The sequence below is a fragment of the Pavona decussata genome, unplaced genomic scaffold (assembly GCF_977016875.1).
Source record: "Pavona decussata unplaced genomic scaffold, jaPavDecu1.1 SCAFFOLD_229, whole genome shotgun sequence".
In the NCBI taxonomy this organism is placed as follows: Eukaryota; Metazoa; Cnidaria; class Anthozoa; order Scleractinia; family Agariciidae; genus Pavona; species Pavona decussata.
In genome coordinates, this window is record NW_028145634.1 from 636,790 (window position 1) to 658,383 (window position 21,594).

A 21,594-nucleotide genomic window follows, 5' to 3' on the forward strand; every position below is an offset into this window, starting at 1 on the left:
TTTTGCTTGGAATGGCACAATTTTCTTCTTTTTTTTTATGTAGACTCTTTGTCAAGATCTTACTTGTGCAGTCTTTTTGCATTATTGGCAAAAAAATAATTTGGAAGAACATTATTTTGACCAACACTGATGCAATTCCAAGTAAAAGGTTAACATAAAAATGTGCCATTTTGTCAATTTCCTCTCCTCTCACCATGCTGTGTAGTTATACAACAACACAGGGAAGCTGCAGATTTTAACCATAGCAATAAATTACTTTATCAAGCGGTTAAAATGAAAGAAACTTTCATTGAAAGGTTGCTTTGCAGGAATGTTGTCTAACCTAGTTTGACTCAACTTTGGGCTTAAACATATTCAATTTCCGTTAATGGCAGCATTTTGAGGATGTAAAAAAATGTTATCTATGTTGTCTAGTGTTTATCCAAACTCAAGCAATGTACTGACCAGGAGTTAATATAATATTTGAAACTTGAGATGGCCAGATTTGTTATCTATGAAAATCAGTGCAGCATGAAAATTCTGTTGGGCCCAATTGAAGCATTAAATATGCCATAATATACCACAAGTGCTTCCTGAAATTATGAGAGTAAGTTACCCTCTCCCCCGCATTAAGATCTCAAGTTTGATTTCAACCCCATGTGCAACTTGTTCTGAATACACTGGCATTTTTGATGAAGCAAGGCCATGCAACTGGAACCTGAAAAAATTAGCTTTATTCTGGCACTGTTAACTTTAGTTCTCTCACAGACATAGTGGTAGGGATCAAATATTTCTGAGTCATGCGCAGTGGTTGAACTGGTGATCAAATTGTTGCAGGACTCGAATACCAGTGCTGTCACTAGGAATGGTCTACAGGTCGTTTATTTGACTACATGCAACTACCAGAATTCATTTTAGTTTCCCTTTCAAATTCAATAATAATTATTATTTTTTTAGTCCCAGAGGGGAATGAATAACGATAACCTAATTGAAATAAGAAAAGAAAAAACTCAGAGATTTTGGCTGTTGAAGTCAAATGATGCCAACTATTGCAACCAGCAAATACAGTGTAAATGTGGGAATAGTGACACAAAGGCAGTAGGTTGGGAGATATGAAAGGCTGCTTTCCTTGTGAAACTGTTTGTTTTTTTGTTTGTTTGTTTGTTTGTTTGTTTGTTTTTTTACAGCTTAGAGAGCCCTGCTCTTTGCTGGTTACTACATGTTTTGTCTTGCCGCCACTACATGTTGTATGGTCTACATCATTCCGTAAGCTTCAGGTATACTTAACAATAAATATTCAGCTACTGACACCTAAGGCTGGCAAACGTGGGCACCACATGACCAGCTTAGGTTTTACTTATTACATCTGAAACAAACTGCATAGGGTAGGCTGAATTTGGGGCTGTTTAAGTTAAGTGGCCACTGATTTGGAGTAGCCTGTGTACATTTTTTGTGACCCATCTGGAGTCAGTTATCTTGGAAACCACCCTTAAGTTGTCATGTCTTGGGCATTTGAAATAAGTGTGCTGTGATACAGGGGTTTCATTAAGGGCCAGACACCAGGCAGATTGACCATCTGTGAACACAACTTTGTGTGGCTACCTTGAACAATCTCAATTGATTTTTTCCAGAAAAATAATAACATCCAAGTCAACTAACTTGCCTGGGTGCATAAATCTCTCAACTGTCTGTTCAAAAAATCTTAAGGAAATCCCTGGTGTTCAGTCCCAAGGCTCATCTAGAATTTTCCCGGACTCTGCAGATTTGCCCTTGGGTGATTTGCAAGAATTTAAGGCCAGTTGTAAATAGCAAAGTCAGGTGTCATGGCAAGAAAGTTCTATCACCACACTTTCAGTCCTGAGGCTCATCTTAAATTTGCCGCCATGATGGTAAACCTCACTGTACACTGAATATTTATTCAGGCAAGTTGGGAGAATGTAAGGTCAATGCTCTCGGTTTTTCATGAATTTGTGTTGAGAGCACCTTGCTGATTACTTGGGTAGTGTTGCATAGCTGCAGTTAAAGTGGTCTGATCTTGACCAAGTTCTTATTTAAATAAGATCCTGTACATCAGTTGATGAATGATAGTGTAGGTACAAGTATTTTACTTTTAATTCAATGGAAGATTTGTTATTCCTTGAGTGGTTTAAATGGCTGGGTGATGCTACTGAGGGCAGTGGTCTGAAGTGTGCGCTGTTGTCTAACCCAACTGTTGTTAAATCAGATTGTTTCAGATGTTGCAGCTTTGCTTATTAAACAGGGTGTGTCCCAGTGCAACATTCAGTTGGTTAACATACCTCAACTTCTATTGAATAACAAAATTAAATGTTGCACAACATTGAATTGTGTTTTATAGATTTTAATAATGCCCTCGCTAGCATTACCTGCCCAATTCACGCCCTACCTGAGTCTCGTTTACATCTCTGTAAGCAATAAATTATTCTTACATGTAAATTGGTAGATGTGTTGTTATGCTATTCTTGTCTTTTGAAGGAAGCAATATACAAATGAGTATGTATGCCCTCAGTTCCAAACAAAACCTGTGGTTAACAATGTCATCGGGTGTATAAACTAGAGACATTTCAGAAGGTTGTGATTGAAGGAGGTTTGTGTCGTGACGTGAAAACCCTTTAACCCCTAAAATCAAAGAACAAATTCTCCTAGCTCGTTCCCATACCCTTCTTATAAAAGTACTCGAGAGAAGTTATTAAAATGTCAAGAAAATTTACCTTGGGTGACCATATCCTTAATTCTCATGACCTCAGGGGTTGAATAAACATTGACATCTTAGCCAACTTGTTTGGAAAAATGCAAGGTATACAGATGTCACTGTACAGTTCCTACTTTGTCCATCTTTTGGAGTTGTTTAAAGATGTCGAAGATGAAAACATGCATCTTAGGTGATCATTCTTGTGACCAATATGTTCGATCAGCTGGAAGCAAAACTGAGCTCTAGGAATTTTCAATGGCCAAAAATATATTGAGACAGACAAATTAGGTCTATTTCTCAACAAATATGTCAAACCTTGATTTTAAGGGCCTTAGAATTCATTCTAGGCTTTGTGAAGCTGCATATGCTTTGGAAATGTACAGGAAAATTGTATACTAAGTTTTGTAATATTAGACCATCAAACAAAATATTAAGCATAATAAATTCACTTCATTCCATATATATTTTCAGTCTCTGGAGTCATTGAGGAGTAATAGCCCATTTTACAGTTGTGTGCTTAGTGACCTGGCCTTGAATTGGAAGCGAGGCTGGGGGTGACCTTGTTTTGATACAAACCTCATTGCTTTTCATATGTAAATGAAAACTAGTTAGCATAAGAACAGCGTAATTTACATGTGAAAAGCAGTGGTTTTTGTATCAAAACAAGGTCACCCCCAGCCTCGCTTCCAATCCAAGGCCAGGTCACTAAGCACACAACTGTAAAATGGCCTATTTTGGCCTCAGTTAAAGTTGTGCTTAGTGACCTGGCCTTTAAATAGAAGCGAGGCTGGAGTTGTCTAAATAGATCATTTCCGTGTTGCTTTGAACCTCATTATGACAGTGAGGCTAAGTGCAAAGTTTTTGTTATGAAAATTAGTTTTCATTCATATGCAAACAAAACTAATTTTTGCACTAAGCCTCGCTTTCATAGTGATGTTCACAGAACCTCAGAAATGGCCTTTTTTTTATACAAACCTCTCAGCTTTTCATATATATGAAAATTATGTTCTCAATGCTAACTACATGCAGCCATGAAAACCAGTGAGGTAGTATCAAAACAAGTCAGCTCCCCTTAAAGGCCAGGTTACTAAGTGGTAAGGCACTTTATTTGGGCCAATACTTCAATACCACCAGTCCTCTTTAGGGCCAGAGTTACAATGAAATAAATAACGGCTCTTAAAAGTTCAAATTTGAACGTAAACCGTAAATGGTTTATGTTTTCGTTAAAGTAAATAAATTGCCCTTCGCCGTTGGTTTATTTACACGTAAAGTGACCTCTGACACGTGCATTTCTACTACAAGAGATGCGGCAACGGAACGTATTCAGAGACAGTTTATTTGTGCATCGTGTGGTCCCCTGCATACAAGAGTTTTGTAAAATGAACTATTTATATCCTGTGTGGTTGGGGTCTGTACAGCCCCCGAAATGATCCCCAACCACGAACTAATTCCCAATGAACCCCAGTTTTTTTTTTTTTTGTTTTTTTTTTTTTTTTTCGCGCTGACCCCGAAGTGATCCCCAAGTAATTTTGGAAATTATGGGGTTTAAACAGGGGATCTCGAGGATTGTCCAAAAATAGACACAAATGACAAAATTTACAGGTATTTCTAAATTTACGGTAGACTGGGGGATACAGTGGAGCGGACCAAGGAGGACGTGCCAAAGTGTCCGTATTTAATATCTGAGTGTCCGTAAAAAGCCTCCAGACTTAGGGACTGTTCATTATATATTTATCGGACGGTGGGATGAGTGAGATACTAAAAAAAAATTAATTTTAGGATCCCAATAGTATGTTAAATTTTCCTGTATTCAAGAAATGGCAATATCAAATGAAAACATTGACAATAAATCATCCTTCTTGATTTCACCAAACGATATTGGGTAACATACACCGTATGTATAGTTTGCTTCTTTGTTTGAGGCACTGTCAGACTTAAAAATTTCAAGGCCTCCCTCAATAACTCAGCAAGTCCCAGCACTTTCTAACCCATATCCTCCCCTCCGATAAATTAAATAACGAACGGTCCCTTGCCCAAGATATTTGCCTTCCCTCACCAGTCCTCCCTCCAACGTTTCACGGACTAGATTGAGGCAACCTGGTAACTACTACTTGTTTCTCCGCTGACCGCCTGACATCTCAACTTGCATCATGGCGGTCCCGAGTCGGTGGCTCAGTTCTAGAATATGTAGCAGAAGCTGTTTAAATTCAACAGTGGTACAATTATCTTCCCTTTCGTGTACAGGAAGAATGCTTCGATCGGCAAATAGAGTGCCTTTACGATGTCCGCGTGCGTATTATTACGTGAAACCGAAAGAGAAGAAGGGTCCAAGCATGAAAGGCTGGGTTATGTTTGGAGCTGGTTGCGTAGGGGTGGCCACGGGTGCTGTAATTTACCTGGGTAAGAGATCTGTGATACACTGTTTGAATACCTGAAGGGGTTTTCTTTTTAATCCTGAGCTATCCATAATAAGGTAACTGCAGACAGGAGCCCAGTTGACACGGAGTCTCTATCTCTCATACTCATGCATCAGTCAATTCAAGCAGTGCCCATCCCCCCCCCCCCCCCCACCACGGGCATTAGTGGGGCATTTTTCAAACTGTCTATCCCTGGGGTCGGGCATTAGCCTATCCCGGAGCATTTGACGGCCTTGCATTTTAACGTCATAGCACCATCGATTCCTTTTAATGATACTAGCAAAGACATATCCTTCTGATTATCTTCATCTAAGGAGGGCATTAATGAGATGGTAGATCCACTGAACTAATGGCCACTGGAACGGTAATGAGAAATAAGACTGATTTGAGACTTAGTTTCACCTGAATTAACGTTCATTCCAATAAAGGTTTAAGCCTCCCACGCATTCGTTTATAGGGGACTCGTATTACCTCCTCCCTACAAACGCCTGCTCAACCAAGCGCCACATTCCTTTCAGCCACCAAGCCAATCATAGTGAACCTTCTAAAATCTGGAAGGTTGATCTTGACCTTAGCACGCCTCTCACGGGAATAGTGAAAAACATCACTGCGGAGACTGAACTTGACCAAGCTTACATGAGCTTTGAGCACCATGTGCTGTACATTCAAAATTTCTCATTTAAATTCCTATCAACTTACTGCAATCAAAGAATTCATGAGGGGAAATAGCAACATTTTCATCAATTTACTGACTGGTTACACAAAGTTGCTTATTTATCAAGCTTTTCCTTTAATCTTGTTGACCTTGTCAGTAAATAGGAAACCAAAATGTTACCCTATATGTCGGTAAACTTTGAAGACTTTGTAGTTGAAAGTCACTTTGTTGTTGCAATTTGTTGGGGGACATGTGCCGCATTTTCCACAAGGACCACAAGTTGATCAGATCTTTGTTGTTTAACTTTCGTTTTAATGGTCTTTAATGGACTGATAAATACTGCTTGATACCTTCTACATTTTTCTTTGCTTTCTCAAATCGAGTTAGTCTCTTGTAGCACTTCGTACAAACAAACAAATCTGCTCCAGAATTTCCGCACCCTTACATCCTCACCGACTGTCAACTCGATCAGGCAAGGAAGATCGATTACACTTTCCCGAAGATTTTGACTCTCCCAGCAGATAACAGTGTCAAAACGTCGCACAAGAAGCGCTGGTATGCACATTCGATATTTGTTTCAAAATAGCTTTTCCACCATGACCAGCCATTCCAGACGTGAAAAAAAAAAGGCACATTCCAACTTATCTCCCGCATCTCTCAAGACTGTACAAAGCTTACAGGGAATGGAAGAGGCCTTTCTAACCAGCAATTTGATTTGACATCATTAGACAATGCCTCGATGGTAATTGGCTAGGGTGCTTGGGGAGTAAAACAATGGGAAAGGAATGTGGTGCTTGGGTGAGCAGGCATTTGTGGGGAGGAGGTATTATGAGTCCCCTAAAATCGATTATGTTGGAGGCTAAATAAGGGTAAGACCAGAAACAAAGAAATCAATTTATTTTTGTTAGGTACCATGGGGCATTTTGAACAGCTCATTTGTCACATTTGTATGTTTGTTTTCAGAAAATCCTCATGCCCAGGGAGTCGGGGGGGGGGGGGGGGGACACTGATGGAATTAACTAATGCGAAAGCCTTGGAGTCAACCCATTTTCAAGTATATTTATTTTCAGAAATTATAGGTGTCAGTGGACCTTTGGAAAACCCCGCTTACTCAAACTATATTTTTGTTTCCCTTTAGAGTTTGAGTTAGTCGGGCTCTACTGTATTAGTGAAAACATGGTAGATGATAGGAGTTGCAAAAAGAAGCCTTAAAAGTCAGACTTGAATAGGATTTGAAGGAAAGATTTCTCCGCAGCCCCATATAGTAATTATACATACACTGCCGTCATACTAATGCTCTTCCAAAAAACGGCAAGCATGAATAGAGTTTGAGTTGCAAAATGTATACATAACTGAAGTATGGGTCTGTGCGGAAATCTTGCCTGATTTGAACCCATGACCCAATGAATCAAATTAACTAAATTGATTTTGACTTTGTTGGGGTATACAGTTGATCCAATCTGAGAAAGTCTGTGTAAATGACATTGGCCAACTTATCATGTTTTTTTTTTAGGTTGGCCAGAGCATGGTTCAGATAATGTAAGTACAGTTCACTCTCTATATTTACACTACAGTAGAATTCAGAAACTTGAGTCCTTACATACTCATAGTCGGTAGTCAGAATAAACACTGTTTCCCTTGAATTTTACTCTACTTATTGCAATTTGGGGATGGGATGTTAGCTCTACTATGACTACATGTACACACAAATCCTTCTAATTTTGTCTCAGTTCCAAACGTTTGGAATTGCAATAAGATGCTGATTTTTGGCAAGTAGGCATTTTTCTTCATGCTTTTTTCGAATATACTAACAAATCCCATAATTTAAAAAATTCAAATATTTTTGACGTCACACTTTAGGACTCGATTACTCAACTCCAACAACTCAAACTTTTTGATTACCCAAACATATATATGATTCTCTTGAGCACAATTTCATAGAGTCAAACTTGCTTTCTCAAATTCCGTGTATATATAAGTCATATTTTAATGGTTTGAAATGGTCCAAAATGCCTACTGAACTTGTTTGTACTCAAATTGAAGGGATGCGTGAGAGCATAGCTGTTGTCAAATTTTAGGTTGATTTTTCCTTTTTTTTTTTTGGCCTTCAACTTAAACGAACAACATTGCTCTGCGGGTTTTTTTTTGCTTCAAAGTGTTTGTTTTGAAATTCCTGCTTTTTCTTTGCTCTTATTTTTCTGACTTGATATTTTTACCTTGTTGCATTGCATTGTATCCAGAAAAAACCCATACCCACCCCATGGAAGGTTATCAGAAATTCGTAGGAGGAGGGGGGTCTTAAAAGTCAAAATTTTAGAAGCAAATTACAAAGCTAAACTGGAATTTCCTGGGGGGACGGGGGTGCAAAACAAAAATCCTTCCATGGGGGAGTATGGATATTTTCTAGAACTGCTCAATGTACTGTATTGTATTGTGCTGCGTTGTGTTGCGTTGTATTACATTGTATTGTTAACAGTGAGGGGCACCTCACAAGATAACTTAGAAATGAAACATATTTTGTTTTTCTTTTGGCAGTCAAAAGACCCATACAAAAATGGTAAGTTGATCTTTTTTCAACAGCCTGTAAAGTATTTTCATTTGCAAAATAAAAAGAAAATGAAAGAAACCTTGTAGTGAAAAACTTTATCCCCTTTATCTGCAGATCCAGTGCCTATGCAGTTTATTTATAGAACAAGAGACAAGACGTGGGATTTTTATGAGGTATCAACAGTACATGTGAATATGTTATGTATGTAATCCAAGAGTAGCTGGTGAAATTCCAAATTTGACAAAGATTTCTATTTGCTTCTTCAATTTAAAATGGTGAAGGAGTGTACTGTTAATCAGTCATGTTCTAAAGGATGTCATCCAGAGGTACAAATATTGGGGAGCTGCTAACAATGGACTAGGCAACTTTATTTTCAACTTATTTAGAATTTGGAACTCTGTTTAACAATGAAATATTAACTTTCTAAACACAGCTGGGATCACTTAGGTTGCAATTTGTATATAGACTATTTACAGTCACCTATTTTCCTTTGTGATTGTTAAGATTGTATGCTTTGATCAAACGGCCACCTTCCTTCGTTGTAATGGTGAGCACAACTTGGGGAGAACACCAAAACTACCAAGGGGGCCAAGAGTGGGGGAAGAAAGGCAGCTACCCTTCCTTCCCACACTAAACAATCTGAGGAGCGGCTCCCTCAGTAGTTTTGCCGCTCTTCCCAGCTTGTGCTCCCATTGCAAACTAAGATGGCAGCAGTTCGACCAAAGCATACAATGATCTCCATAGTCACACAGGAAAACAGTCTAATTAGAAAAGTTCCTTTCTAATATAAAAGCAAGATTTGTTTTTAAATGCTATAATTTTCCTGAACCCATCTCGTTTCATGGCAGATGTTTGCAGAGCCATCAAGCAAAATGCTGTTACCTGAACCTCTTCAGGAACCATATTACCAGCCACCTTACACACTGGTGCTGGAATTAAAAGATGTCTTAGTACATCCAGAATATGATGTAAGTAGTAATATATCAAACATAAGGAAAAGTGTTTCATACGATTTCTTAGCGAGGCATACTCCTGTAGTTCAAATTGGAACCAAAAGTAAAGGTCTTCCTACAATACAGCCTTTTGTCGCTAAATTTGGTTAAGAGTCAACTCAATAATGGGGGTGCTCAAATGTTGTCTGAAATGTTCAATTTGTGTTGTTTTGGATTTATAGTGTTTCAAGTACTTGTTTAATTAATTACCTTTGCTTTTCCCATAAGCCCAGTACCAGTTGATAGATAGTTTCAGCACATAGAGAATGAAAGATAATCCAGGTATGTTCATTGTGTCAAAAATATTTAGACAGCAAATAAGAAAAACTGAGTTGGAAAAAGTCACATTTTGGTACAAACTATACCATCATCAGACTAAAAATATGCATGCAAGGTAGATCTTGTCTACCTTGTTGACCCTGAACGCACGGACACCTTTGAACGAGCTCCTAGGGCTCTTTGTGCTTCATGGGTAAATTAATTACATTTACATTTTTTTTTTACCTTTGTATGCATATTTTTAGTCTGATGATGGTATAGCTTTTACCAAAATGTAACTCTTTTCCAACTTAGTTTTTGTTATTAATTTTATTGTTTAAATATTTTGACACAACAAACATACTTGGATTATCTTTCATTTTCCCTTAAGCTACCGATGGAAATGACTATGATTTGAAATACAAAGCTCTCAAAAAGTATTAGCTAAAACCTGTCAAAAATGGGGCCCAGTTTACGCCAAAAATGCACCAGATACAACCATAAATTTTATTTGAAGCCATTATTTTTAAGCCTTTTCTGCCTGCTACTCTTTTTATCCTGCCTACTGCTACAAAACATTTTGACAGGGCTGCTTCATGTTCTTTATTCTGATGTGTTGGGGAAAAATGGATGCCAACAGTGAGTGCACATGAAGTTTCATGTGCCAGACACCAAGCAAATGGATATTTCTGCACCAAACAGCCCCAAAGTTTAGGAAGGGGAGGGGGGGGGGATTTGTACTGCACCCCTTTGCTTGGCTGACAAGACACTCTGAGTATAAAAGAACAAAGACTGGAATTGTCATAATTTTTATGATTTGCGTTGTAGCGTAAAAGTGGCTGGCGGTTCAGGAAGAGGCCTGGAGTGGATGCTTTCCTCAACCAGCTTGGTCCCCCGTTGTTTGAGGTTGTGATCTACACACACGAAGCTGGATTTGTAAGTGTTGTGTTACAAAGTAAATGATCAATTTATTTATTTATTTTTTTGTCCAGGAGTCTTGGTTGCTTGCATAGTATCATTCTGCAGGCGACCATAGTCCTTAGAAGACTGTTATTAATAAGGGAACTGGTCATAACAAGTTTGTTCAAAGAGGATCCACCTTGTCTAGGTTAGGGGGGTTATTGAAGACACCACCTATCTCATGAACAGTACCGACAAAATTTAACTGACTTCAAAATTTGAGTTCACACAGAAATGTTCGGCTAGCAAGAGTCAGCATTGCTAGATAAACAAGAAAACTGAGGTTTCAATCTCATTGTCATATTTTACTGCTGGACAGTGGGGTGGCTATGCAATAAAGGCACCATCTTTTGAGGTTGAGGATGGGGGTTGCAGGCAGAGACCACCATCTCTTTTGTGGTTTGGACATCCCTAACTAAGAATAATGATTTAGACACCAGGAAAGTCTTACATACAAAGCAGCAAGTGTGTATTTAAAAGTGAACAATGGTGTACTCTACAAACTGAAACACATGTCCGAAATGGGAGCAGTGGAGCAGGTCTTTCCGGTTACTAGCCTGTGATGATCATTTCAGTTTGAGCTCCTGATTTGAGCTGCTATGGTGTTAGTTACTCAATTCCTTTTTTCTTTCTCACTGAGATTTTCTTTTTGTTGTTATCTTTTTTATTTTGTTAATGTTATTATTATTGACTTGCTCTAACACAGAGTGCTTCACCAGTCGTGGATGGATTAGATCCTAATGGAATGATCATGTACCGACTGTTTAGAGATGCTACACGTTACACTGATGGAGTACATGTGAAGGTCAGGCGAATAGACTTAGTCAATAGAAAGAAAATTTGTTCAAGTAAACCGTTGGATGCTTGAAAAACCTTGGACTGCCCTCGATAGCACAATGACAGAATATGGTTTGCTCGGAATTAGAGGAATTATGTTCATTTGGGAAGGTTGTCGATTTTTTGGAAGAGGTGGAATTGCATTCTTTTCATAACTGATATTCTGTTATTACTGAGCTGGGTTTAGATTAGCCAGAATTTTCCCAAAATAATGCACCCTTAGTCCCGGTTTGTAAAGAATTTTTCTTTTCTAATGGCGCGCCGTTCTAAAATAGAAACTAATATCTTACACGACCCCACAAGCTCTGAGCTTTAAACCCCATCGTGTTTAAATAAAGGATATGTTGTTGTTGTTGTTGTTAACCAATCGTCAAACCAGAGCATGCAGCAGGTGCGAAGCGCGGGAAAATCATGGAAAAGTCATGGCGCGTTTTCTGTTTGCTTCTGATTGGTTAAAAATTGTAATTTGCTCTGATTGGCTTAGCGTCTCATCACAGTGTTTTGTGTTAACCAATCACAGAGAATCACGGAGCCTCAGCAAAGAGGAAATCAAAGCAAATCTTATGAACGTGTTTCCATAATCGATCGCACTATGCGACCGCCTATTAGGCAAACTCGCAATCTGATTGGTTACGCAACGGCGATCTAAGTTTCGATACAAATGATGGACCGCGGAATTAACTCTGCAGCGTGTGTTGTAGCGCTGAGTAAGCCGATTAATTTCCCACTGGGTGTTAAGGCTAACGCTCAGTGAGAAATTCATGGGTTTACATACAGTGTAGCACTACAACATACACTGCAGAGTCAATTCTTCGATCCATCATTTGTTTCATTAGTGCTAGCGGAACAAAATTCTAAGTTTCGGTAAGCAGCCTGGGAGTGCGTGCAAGGAAAATTGCCAAACTCTCTTGGTAGAAATTGACCAGTTTGACCGAATTTCCTTGTTGAATAGATTAGTCTGGAACTTCTACTTCGGTTTCTATATTGAAACATGGAAGTGTTTTTAAATCATTCTTTGTTTTTAACTTTATCTTGGTAGGATTTGTCTGCATTAAACCGTGATCTGTCCAAAGTTATCATGGTCGACTGCGAGGAAAAAGCCCCGAGCGAAAACATAAGAAACGCTATCATACTTAAAAAGTGGGAAGGCGAACCGAGCGACCGGACGCTGTTTGATCTTATTCCTTTCCTTCAAAGTGAGTATTCTTAAAAACATATTTAAACTTCTTAGCTGGTAGACTGCGAGCCTACACGCGAGCGTAAATGTAGAAATTATGCAGTTACGATCCAACGTTTCTGTCAACTCGCAATTCGTCTTCGCGGGAAACTGAAGAGCGGGACAAAGCAATAGTATTACCCAATTTTATTTTGCAATAAAATGTCTTATCCACTTGTTCAAAAAAAGTTAGGAAGTTAGACATTGAGAATGATGTATTATTCAGTAAGTGACACAGGCATACTCGCAAAAAAAAATCCGAATGTTCCTATCAGGAGTCGAACCTAAGACCTTCCATTTACTGAATGATACATCATTCTCATTTAATCTTGTTATTTCCAATAAAGTTTTGCATTAAAAAAAAATATCATTCTCATTTATTCACCAGGTTTAAAATATTCCATCACATTTATTCCAGTTAGACATTATTTCTATCAATTTACTCTTCGATTTGCTGTGAGAGTGAACGTTCCCTTTAAAGTCTCAGGTGTGCAGTGAGTCATTGGTGTTTTCGGCCAAGAAGTGTTTCTGTTCGAGACAAATTGCGAGAAGTCCCTTGTTTTCTTAGCGGTAGTAAAGCGAGTGAAACACGCGAGCGAGCGCAAAAATGGACGCGTGTCCTCGCGAGAGGACATTTTCGCATGCTCCGGGCTAGTTTCCCGTAGGAGCAATAGGGAGCTTTATCATGCAACGACGATAGCGACGGCAACGAGAACGTCAAAAAAGCAATAGCTAGCTTAATAACCAAAACAAGAACTATTCACCTATGTTACACGTTTTGATACATTTCTTTGCCGTTACTGCACGACTAGGACGTGAAATTTCCTGATGGGACGTTTTTGAGGAAGACGTAAACACCCGACGACAAATTTTTCTTTCTCTTTCTAAACTTGGGTGCGGTCTCCAAGAATTCAACTCCAGGGCTGAGTTGCTCGAAACATGGTTAGCGCTAACCATTGGTTAAGAGGTATTAAAACTTATACGTTGTCATGGTATTTAACCTGGGTTAGCGCTAACCATGCTTCGAGCAACTGGGCCCAGGAAATTTAGCTATATTTGACATTTAAAGCGAGAATTCATTTTAATAGTGATGTTGTCGCTGCCGTCGCTGTCGCCTTTGCTAAAACTCCCTAAAGACTACTCTTAGGATAGTTCGAGACAGCGAAAGTTTGAAGACAACGATTGTTCATGATAACAGGAGTCTGCTGTAACCAACTTTCCACGCGTCTTTCTCTTTCTTCACAGCTATTGCTACTTCAAACGTAGAAGACATTCGCACAGTGTTAGACTTTTATCGAAAAGAGGACGATATGCTGGAGGCGTTCAAGCGAAACCAGGCGCGACTACGAGAAGCCGAGGAGGCCAGACTGGCTCAGTTTAATCAAAAACACGGTGGAACTTCCTCTTGGTCGGGAATGTTTGGGAGAGGGTTCAGTTTTGGACGGCCAAGCAACAAAAGCGTGAGTTGAAAGAAAATATAACTTTTATTGAGATTCTCTTCTCCTCTTCCTCCTCCTGCTTCCAGGTGAAGATTCCCGTGATTCTCTTAGGTGTCGTGTGGTCCGGAAGCCAACCTCGTTCCCAGGGTCTCTCGCTCTGGGGGACGAGAAGAGGAGAGACCCTGGGAACGAGGTTGTGCGGGCGCTACGAATAAAACGGTGAAATCTCTGGCGGCACCACAGCCGGCCTTGAATTGACCGCGGTCAAACGTCAATATAAGAAACGTCAGTTAAAGATAAGTTTTTACTTTGAGAGGCTCAAAGTTGACAATATTTCGTGAGTTTGTGAGTTCACGATGATCGATGTACTACAAAAATTTCAGGAATCATTCATTCGGTGAATGAGTTTTCCAGCTGTCGCATATTCAAACAGAAAACAAAGTCTCAGCACCGACCAGTCTCCGCATAAAAGACTTGGTAAATCGTAAAATGATTTGGTAAACTCACATTCACAAAATAGTTATCATCTTTGAGCTCTGAAAGAAAAACTTTCTCTTTATCAGACATTTCTTAGTTGTTTTTTTTTTTTTCTTAGTTTCACTGCGGTTAAAACCCTTAAAGACTTCCAGCTTGGTGCCAATACCCCAAAGGCCAGGAGGCCATTCTAACACGAATGAATAGTTCTCGAAAAGAATGACATTTGGTGGTAATTTGTGTTCAATGCATTATCACACACAGCATAAATTCACAAGTGAAACAAAAACAACAACAGCAACAATTTATTTACAAATTCAGATGATATAAGGGGTTTGTCCCACGAATAGCCACAAAGCTGGTCGAGGCGGACAAGACGAGCACGAGAACATAACGGAAATAATTACATTAAATTACAAACATGCTGGAAAACGGAAAAACTTAACTTTACATAATAACGCAGATTTAGATAGGGCTATGCATCAAAATTAAAGTAAATTATTTGTAATTTTTATTATCATTAATATTACTATAGAAAAGAGATGAAGAGGGAAAAGGAGAATGAGATTATACTAGTAAAAGTGAAGGACATGGGTGATCAGATTTTCATTTGGTCAATTATCATTTCCACTTCACTGTAGGAGTCTACAGTTCCAAGTATATCAAATAACTTTCCTTTAAGGGATTCTTTAAAAAAAAATTTTTTTTTGCACTTTTTTTAGAGTTGCAGGTATCCCGTTCCAAATTTTGACCCTAACACGCGAGAAAGCATTTCGTATGGCATTAATGCGAGATTCCTTTGTTTAAAAATAGTATAGAAACCGGTGTTATTGGCAGGCATTTTGACTTGACTTATTTTTTCCAAACTATTTGCACCGTCACTTACAAACTTGTTTTTCCTGTACTCGCACGCCCCAAGTAAAGTGCCCATTGTTGTGACTTTTCTTTCAGACGAGACCGGCTCTCTTTATTTTGTTTAAGCAGTTGCCAAGCAACAGTGGTCGAAACTATGCCCGTCGCATTCATCAATAACGATCACATCCGTTGAAATGTTGTTCAATATAAACCAATTACGTTTAAATACTTAGCAGATTCTACTTTTAATTGTCAATTTCTCGCATGGGTTAGTGAAGGATGACAACAATTTAGGGTTTACTATCGATATCAATTGTTGGTATCTTTGGTTTTCCGTTCACAGGGAAAAAAAACCCTCAAATATGCACCTGCTTAAGCCTCTCTAGAATTGTATTGTCTTAAGTGCGTGAAGCGGCGATGATATTAATTTTGCTGTGATTAAAGTGGCCCCACTTCAAGTAGTGCTTCCCAGACGGCAAACCGTCGGTATTTGTGACATAACTGTCGGTATTTATAAAGGCCATTTGAGGTTCGATGGAGCTAAGAAAAATGATGCTAAGACATGTTTTTTAGTGTAGGAACACAATTTTGTTTGAATCGATGGAAATCATAAAAGTGACCTTTGACCAGGCACCTTAATTTTCGATCGGAAGCGATTGCAATAGGGGGAGAAAGGAATCCTTTATTTTCCTATTTTGGGCAACGAAAAACGGCGCCAGGTCTCAGGCTTCTATGAAATAATATATTTACAGTGGTCAAAAAATAATATTAAATTGTTTAATATTGTAGAAAACTGGAATGCTCTGCGAACGTCAAACTTTATATTTTAAACTGAGGAAAGGGAAGGAACCCTTTCTTTAGGAAGAACAAGAGGCTTTGAACTAAGTAGAAAAAAAAACAGAGAAAATGTGAAAGTAACTGCTTACGATGGTAGAAAACGGGAAAATGCTAGAAATAAACGATGAAAGGAGTAAAATGGTTAAGATATTGAGGAAGATTGAGATCGATGACGAACGATCAACTGTTTTCAATTTGGGAAAGGGAACGAAACCGAGGCCTCTTGTAGGAAAAAGAAAATGTGAAAATAATGGCTTACGATGGTAGAAAAACGCTAGAGAGATGAACATAAACTATAAAAGAACAAGGATGGTTAGCACAAGATAAATTAGTTGAGATCAATTGCGAACAACGAACTTTCTATGCTTTCAATTTGGGAAAGGAAAGCACACCCTCCTTTTGGAAAAACGAAAACGTCACGGTGGAAATAATGATAAAGTCATCTTTATTTAGGCAGGTCGGCCTTTTCAGCACTAGGCTGATAATGGCTTACGATGGTTAAAAGAAATCAAGGTCGTGATAATGAACCTCTAAAGAGCAAGAAAGATGAGACAAACTAAAAAGAAAAAAGAAAGGTTTCGAAAGGCTTTTAGTTAAGGAAAATCAGCTAAAGAAGACCTCGTTTGGAAAAACTTGAAGAAGATCTTAAAGTAATAGCATATACTGCTGTTGAAAAACGCTACGAAATGAAAGTACAGCATGATAAGTTTTTGCATCAAGTGGAAACTCGGACAAAAATCCGAGCTGCAGTTGGAATTTGAACCCACTGAAACAGAGGAATCAGTCGCGCGCGCGAAGCGAGGGGAGCGCGGAGGAGATTGATTCCCTCGCTTCACGCGCGCGTCCGATGCACAGTTCAAAAGTTTCTTCAGATCGCTGGGAACAGTGCTTGTTGTAAGATAATGTTTTACAGACGTAGAAAAATAATGACAAAGATGACAATAATGAAAAATAACACGAGGACGGCTGGCTGAAGGATGGCCGGGTAACCGTAAAATTAGAATCGAGCCTTGGACTCTTGGCTCCTGGTCCGTCCTACTTTTGAGGCCTAAGGAATTCAAAATTCCTGATACATCCTTAAATGTTACTGATTTTTCAATTAATATAGCCATTATTAATATTTTATTACGCACTACTGGCGACAGGCGCTACTCAGAACTAAAATAATTATAAAATATTTATAATTTCGGGACCGCGAAAACAGGCATTCTTGAATGACTCAGTTATTTTGAAGATGTGCCGATGCAGTAACATTCAATGACCTACCCTCCACTCAGCTTGTAATAAAAGGCCTTGATAAGAACTATATGGTCTAGGAAACTAGATCTTCACGTCAAAAACCGAACGATTTCTTAGCAAAAGCACCAGGCCTTTTCCCTGACTACAAACAGTTAGTTTGTTGAAATTCCTTCCCTACAACACCGGCGAATATAAATAAGTTGTTTTAAATCTCGTTTGAGGACTCGCCAGCTTAAAAAAGGACCGTCTTAACCACTTTGCGATTAATCTTTTTTTTTTTTAATATAAACGGTCTTTGCAATTTGTCGCTTATCCTTTGGTCATAGCAGAAAACTGAAGTTAGTTGAAAGACGCTTACGGATTTCTTTTGTCTTAGTAAAATTAATGAGTGCTTACGGGGTGATGAACGTTGCTAAGTGGAGTTTTATTGAGTAATTAATATTTTAGCTCTTAAAGTACAAGATTTCCTTTGTTGCTATGTTTAAATTAAAACGAGTTACCACAAACTGGTTCTAATCGTCGCATTTCCCACGCAGCCAAGAATAAACTAATTACAAGCGAATATACGACTGCATTACTTACATTTTTAGCTGACATGTTGTATCGGAAATAAAACCTTGAGTCCTCGGAAAAGGAATTCGCCATTTTATTGTATCGGTGAAAACATCCTTGAAGCGAATATTATAATTGGGATCATTACAGTCGAAAAAGAAATGTTTACGTTCTTACGTTAATAAGTAAGTGCTTCAACTTGCCACCGACAGGAACTAACCACTCTTTAGAGCCCGATTGTGCCCGTACTCTTGTCGACGAAGATCAAAGAAGCGCGCGACAGAGTACTGAGTGGACATGAATGGAAATACAGCCACTTATTTGACTCTTTTGTCGACTTGCGACCGCACCGTGCGACACAGCCAGTCGCACAAATCGACTTATGAAGTAGCTTGCGAAATACAATGAAAATAAAACTTTGGTTCAGGTATTGAAAATTTCGTAATCGGTTATCGCTGAAATTGCTCGGTAGATGGTTCCATTTTAGTTTTTGACAGTTCTATTGGTTTCTTAGGCAGTTTGTTGTTACCCTCAATAAAGGGATTATTTCCGTAACGTCGGGGCATTTTAACCAAAAAGCACCTTTTTGTATAACATGTTATATGTAAGATGGCTCCATCGGCTTATCGCACGATTTTTCGTTTTTGTTGCAGGTAAATCCAGAAAATAAGTGAGGGGTCTCTTACCACAAACAACTAAACTCGCAGGAACGAAAGCGACGGCGACCTTGGCGTTGTCCAAAAAAAGATTAAAAGATTCAGTGCAGAATAGAAGGAATATTGCTTGCTTCCTCGGCTCGGCAAAAGAGAACGAGTAACAAAGGAGAACATAGTGAACGCAGAGTTTGGAATTGCTTAATCTCGGAGTCTGTGATACAGTATCTTGTGAAATCCACTGTCATTCTCGAACTGCTGTCTTGAGTTTTAAAGACGGTGCCTCCTTTGCTATTGTGCATGCGTTCTGTGCATCTCGGGATGGTCTGAGAAACACGGATTTCTTAAGGACAGACCGTGCTTAGTAACACAAAGGTATTTTGTGCTCGGTTTATGACTACACGGGAAAAGAAGATCTGGGCAAGTGGTATTGGAATCCAAAAAGAAAATTAAGAGAAACTACGCATTTTTCAAAAATAGTTAAACTTCAAGTTAAAAAAAAAATCTATATGTTGTTATGTATTTTAAAGCTATTAAGAATTATTGTTGCTTTTAAAAGTATCTCTGGAGAATTTGTGGTTACCCCTAATTTTCTTTTAGGATTCAAATAGCCCTTGCTAAGATCTACTTTTCCCACAAAGTCATAAACTGCAGAAAAATACCTCTGTATTAGTAGGCACCGTTCTTAATTTTAAGAACAAAATGTACTCACTGTACAGGGGTGGGGGTTTCACAGCCTAACCATAGGCTGCTTAGGAGGCAGAGAGAGGCAAGAGTTAATATTTCCGATGGTAGACCTTTAGGCAGTAGCAGATGAATTAGGTATAAGATGCTCAACCCGTTTCTTCCTGTCATCAATCGTTGAGTGAGATAACAACGTAGATGTTCCAATAGACCCGTACTGTTAAATAACTGTCCAGCATTTATTAAGCACAAAAAAGGTATTTTGTGATAAGCCCCCCTGTCTTCACAGCCCCTTCTAAAAGGGATTCAAAATAAATAAGTCAAACTAACTCGCCCTCATCTCCAATCCTCTCAAACACCAGCTAGGTGAATTCAATTCTTCACGGTTCATACCGCCCCCTTTAGCTGGATTGTGCTCCGCTGTTTCCTAGCGTTGTCCTTCTTCGGTTTAAACAGTGAAACGTTTGACATTTGCTCTACAACGATTTTTGTTATAAACACCTCCAATTGTTGTTCAAGTAAACTTTATAATCGCCCGGTATTTCAAAACGCCTTCTGCCCCCTCCAAAAAAATTAGTCAATAAACAGCTTGAGCGTTAATTATAGGTCATTCACGTTATGTCTCGAACAATTGAGGCCTACAATACCTTTGTCAACTCAGATTAATTCTGGTCCATTCTGGTCTGGGTTCTGTTCGGTCTTTTAAGCTTTCAAGTGGAAATTGAGCAATCAAGTGAAATGAGAGATGCACTTTGAGTTTGCCCGGTAACAGAGGTAACACCCACAGATATTTCTTTTTGTTCGCTCCCCTGAACTTTTTCACAGATTTTCCCCATTGAAGCACTAAAGAAAAAACGAATTTCCCAAGTTAAACCCTTTAAGCCCTAACAGTGATCAGCATCAAATTTCTCCTTGCAATATCAATGCTTATTCAACCTCTTAGGTCATGAGAATTAAGGATATGATCACCCAAGGTGAATGTTCTTGATTTATAAGTAAAGTATGCGGACAAGATAGGAGAATTTGTTCTTTGATATAAGGGGTTGAAGGGTTAAATCATGCAAGGAAAAGATAATCGTGCCCTTGCCGCTCTAATAGTTTTCGAAGATATTGTTGTCGAAGTATGAGTATGCCGTTGACAGACGACAATAGAAATTTTCTTCGCCTCGTGTCTTCTTCCCTCGTACAGATAAACCTCCCTTAAACACATGACCAGAAAAAAGGCCGCGGTTTGCGAGGTGCAATTATTAATACAGAAAAAAATGGTGTCCGTGTAAGCAGGTGTTTGGAAAGCCAAGTTAGACTGCATATACGTAACCCTGAATTTAAAAAAACAAATGTGTTGTGGGTGCTGTGGTGTCTCGCAAGAGATAACAATTACTCCAAAATAAGACTGGCCACCCTATGGTGTTTGCACAATGTAGTATTCTTAATTGTGATGGTCCTGACGTAGACGAGAACAGAAGCGCATTTATTAGGAAGAGAACTGAGAGAATAGAGTTCCATTTAGGCAGGGAACATCTGTTTTGGGGTTTAGCACTGATTAGGCCTAAGCACTGATTTGAAAACGGTTAGCTGTCATTTGTTGTCACGGCTAACTATATTAAATATGTTAAAAATTACTATTATAAGTTGGTCTAGTGGATATGGATAGGAGCAAATGACCCGGGATTGAGGCGTACACTATTTTGATTTGAACTTCTTTTACTGTTAGTTTTGAAATAATATTTCTTTTGTGAAAACATCACAAGGTGTCCAACCTTGGTTTGAAATATCCATTCTATAGTAACAAGCTATAACAAATAGTGAAATCACGTACAAAAATAAGCAGCAAAATTACAAAGCTTCTAATCCAAAGAAGAATAGAGTTTTATCGCTAATAACATGTTTAAAAAAAACTGAAAATAGGTTGAGTTCATCACAACCAGTTCAAAAGTTAATCGATTTGTGTTGTGGAAAGTGAAAGAATAAGGAGGAACCTGTTGTTCTCCTGTCTGAATGTTCCTCTGTCCTTGGTTTATCTTTGAGGTGTAAGGAAGGGCTGCAATGTTTTGATGTATGTATGAAAAAGAGGTACAGTTTTAATACTTGTTTGAATGTAAAAGGTTAGGTATGAAACTCCGGTCGAGAATCCATCCCTATAAGAATTGTTTCTGCCGCACACCTGTTCCCGGGTACGGGGTTGTGAGGGCAAGCTAAAGATCAATGCCTTTGCTTTGCATGGTTTCAGGCAATCAGTTTCACAATCCTCCCTGACAAAGGATTAAACGCTGCTTGGGAGGCGCTTGT

The 21,594-nt window shown here is 38.8% G+C and overlaps 1 protein-coding gene across 3 annotated transcripts; it reads left to right on the plus strand.

Annotated features, from left to right (window-relative positions):
- The first annotated feature begins 4,825 nt into the window (after positions 1-4,825).
- LOC146458758 (mitochondrial import inner membrane translocase subunit TIM50-like) lies at positions 4,826-21,245 on the plus strand. 3 transcript variants are annotated; one of them, XR_014858132.1, is made up of 11 exons: positions 4,826-5,089; positions 7,275-7,300; positions 8,297-8,318; positions 8,424-8,482; positions 9,158-9,277; positions 10,388-10,495; positions 11,226-11,324; positions 12,396-12,552; positions 13,818-14,032; positions 18,622-21,014; positions 21,137-21,245. XR_014858132.1 is itself a non-coding variant. In XM_085090326.1 (10 exons), exons 1-10 carry the CDS (start codon positions 4,840-4,842, stop codon positions 18,640-18,642), a joined length of 1,077 nt encoding a protein of 358 aa, XP_084946452.1. In that variant the 5' UTR covers positions 4,826-4,839; the 3' UTR covers positions 18,643-21,245. The 3 variants fall into 3 exon arrangements, 1 of the variants encoding a protein (XP_084946452.1); XR_014858133.1 differs by having other exon boundaries at positions 18,622-20,828; positions 20,881-21,245; XM_085090326.1 differs by having other exon boundaries at positions 18,622-21,245.
- Positions 21,246-21,594: the final 349 nt, after the last annotated feature.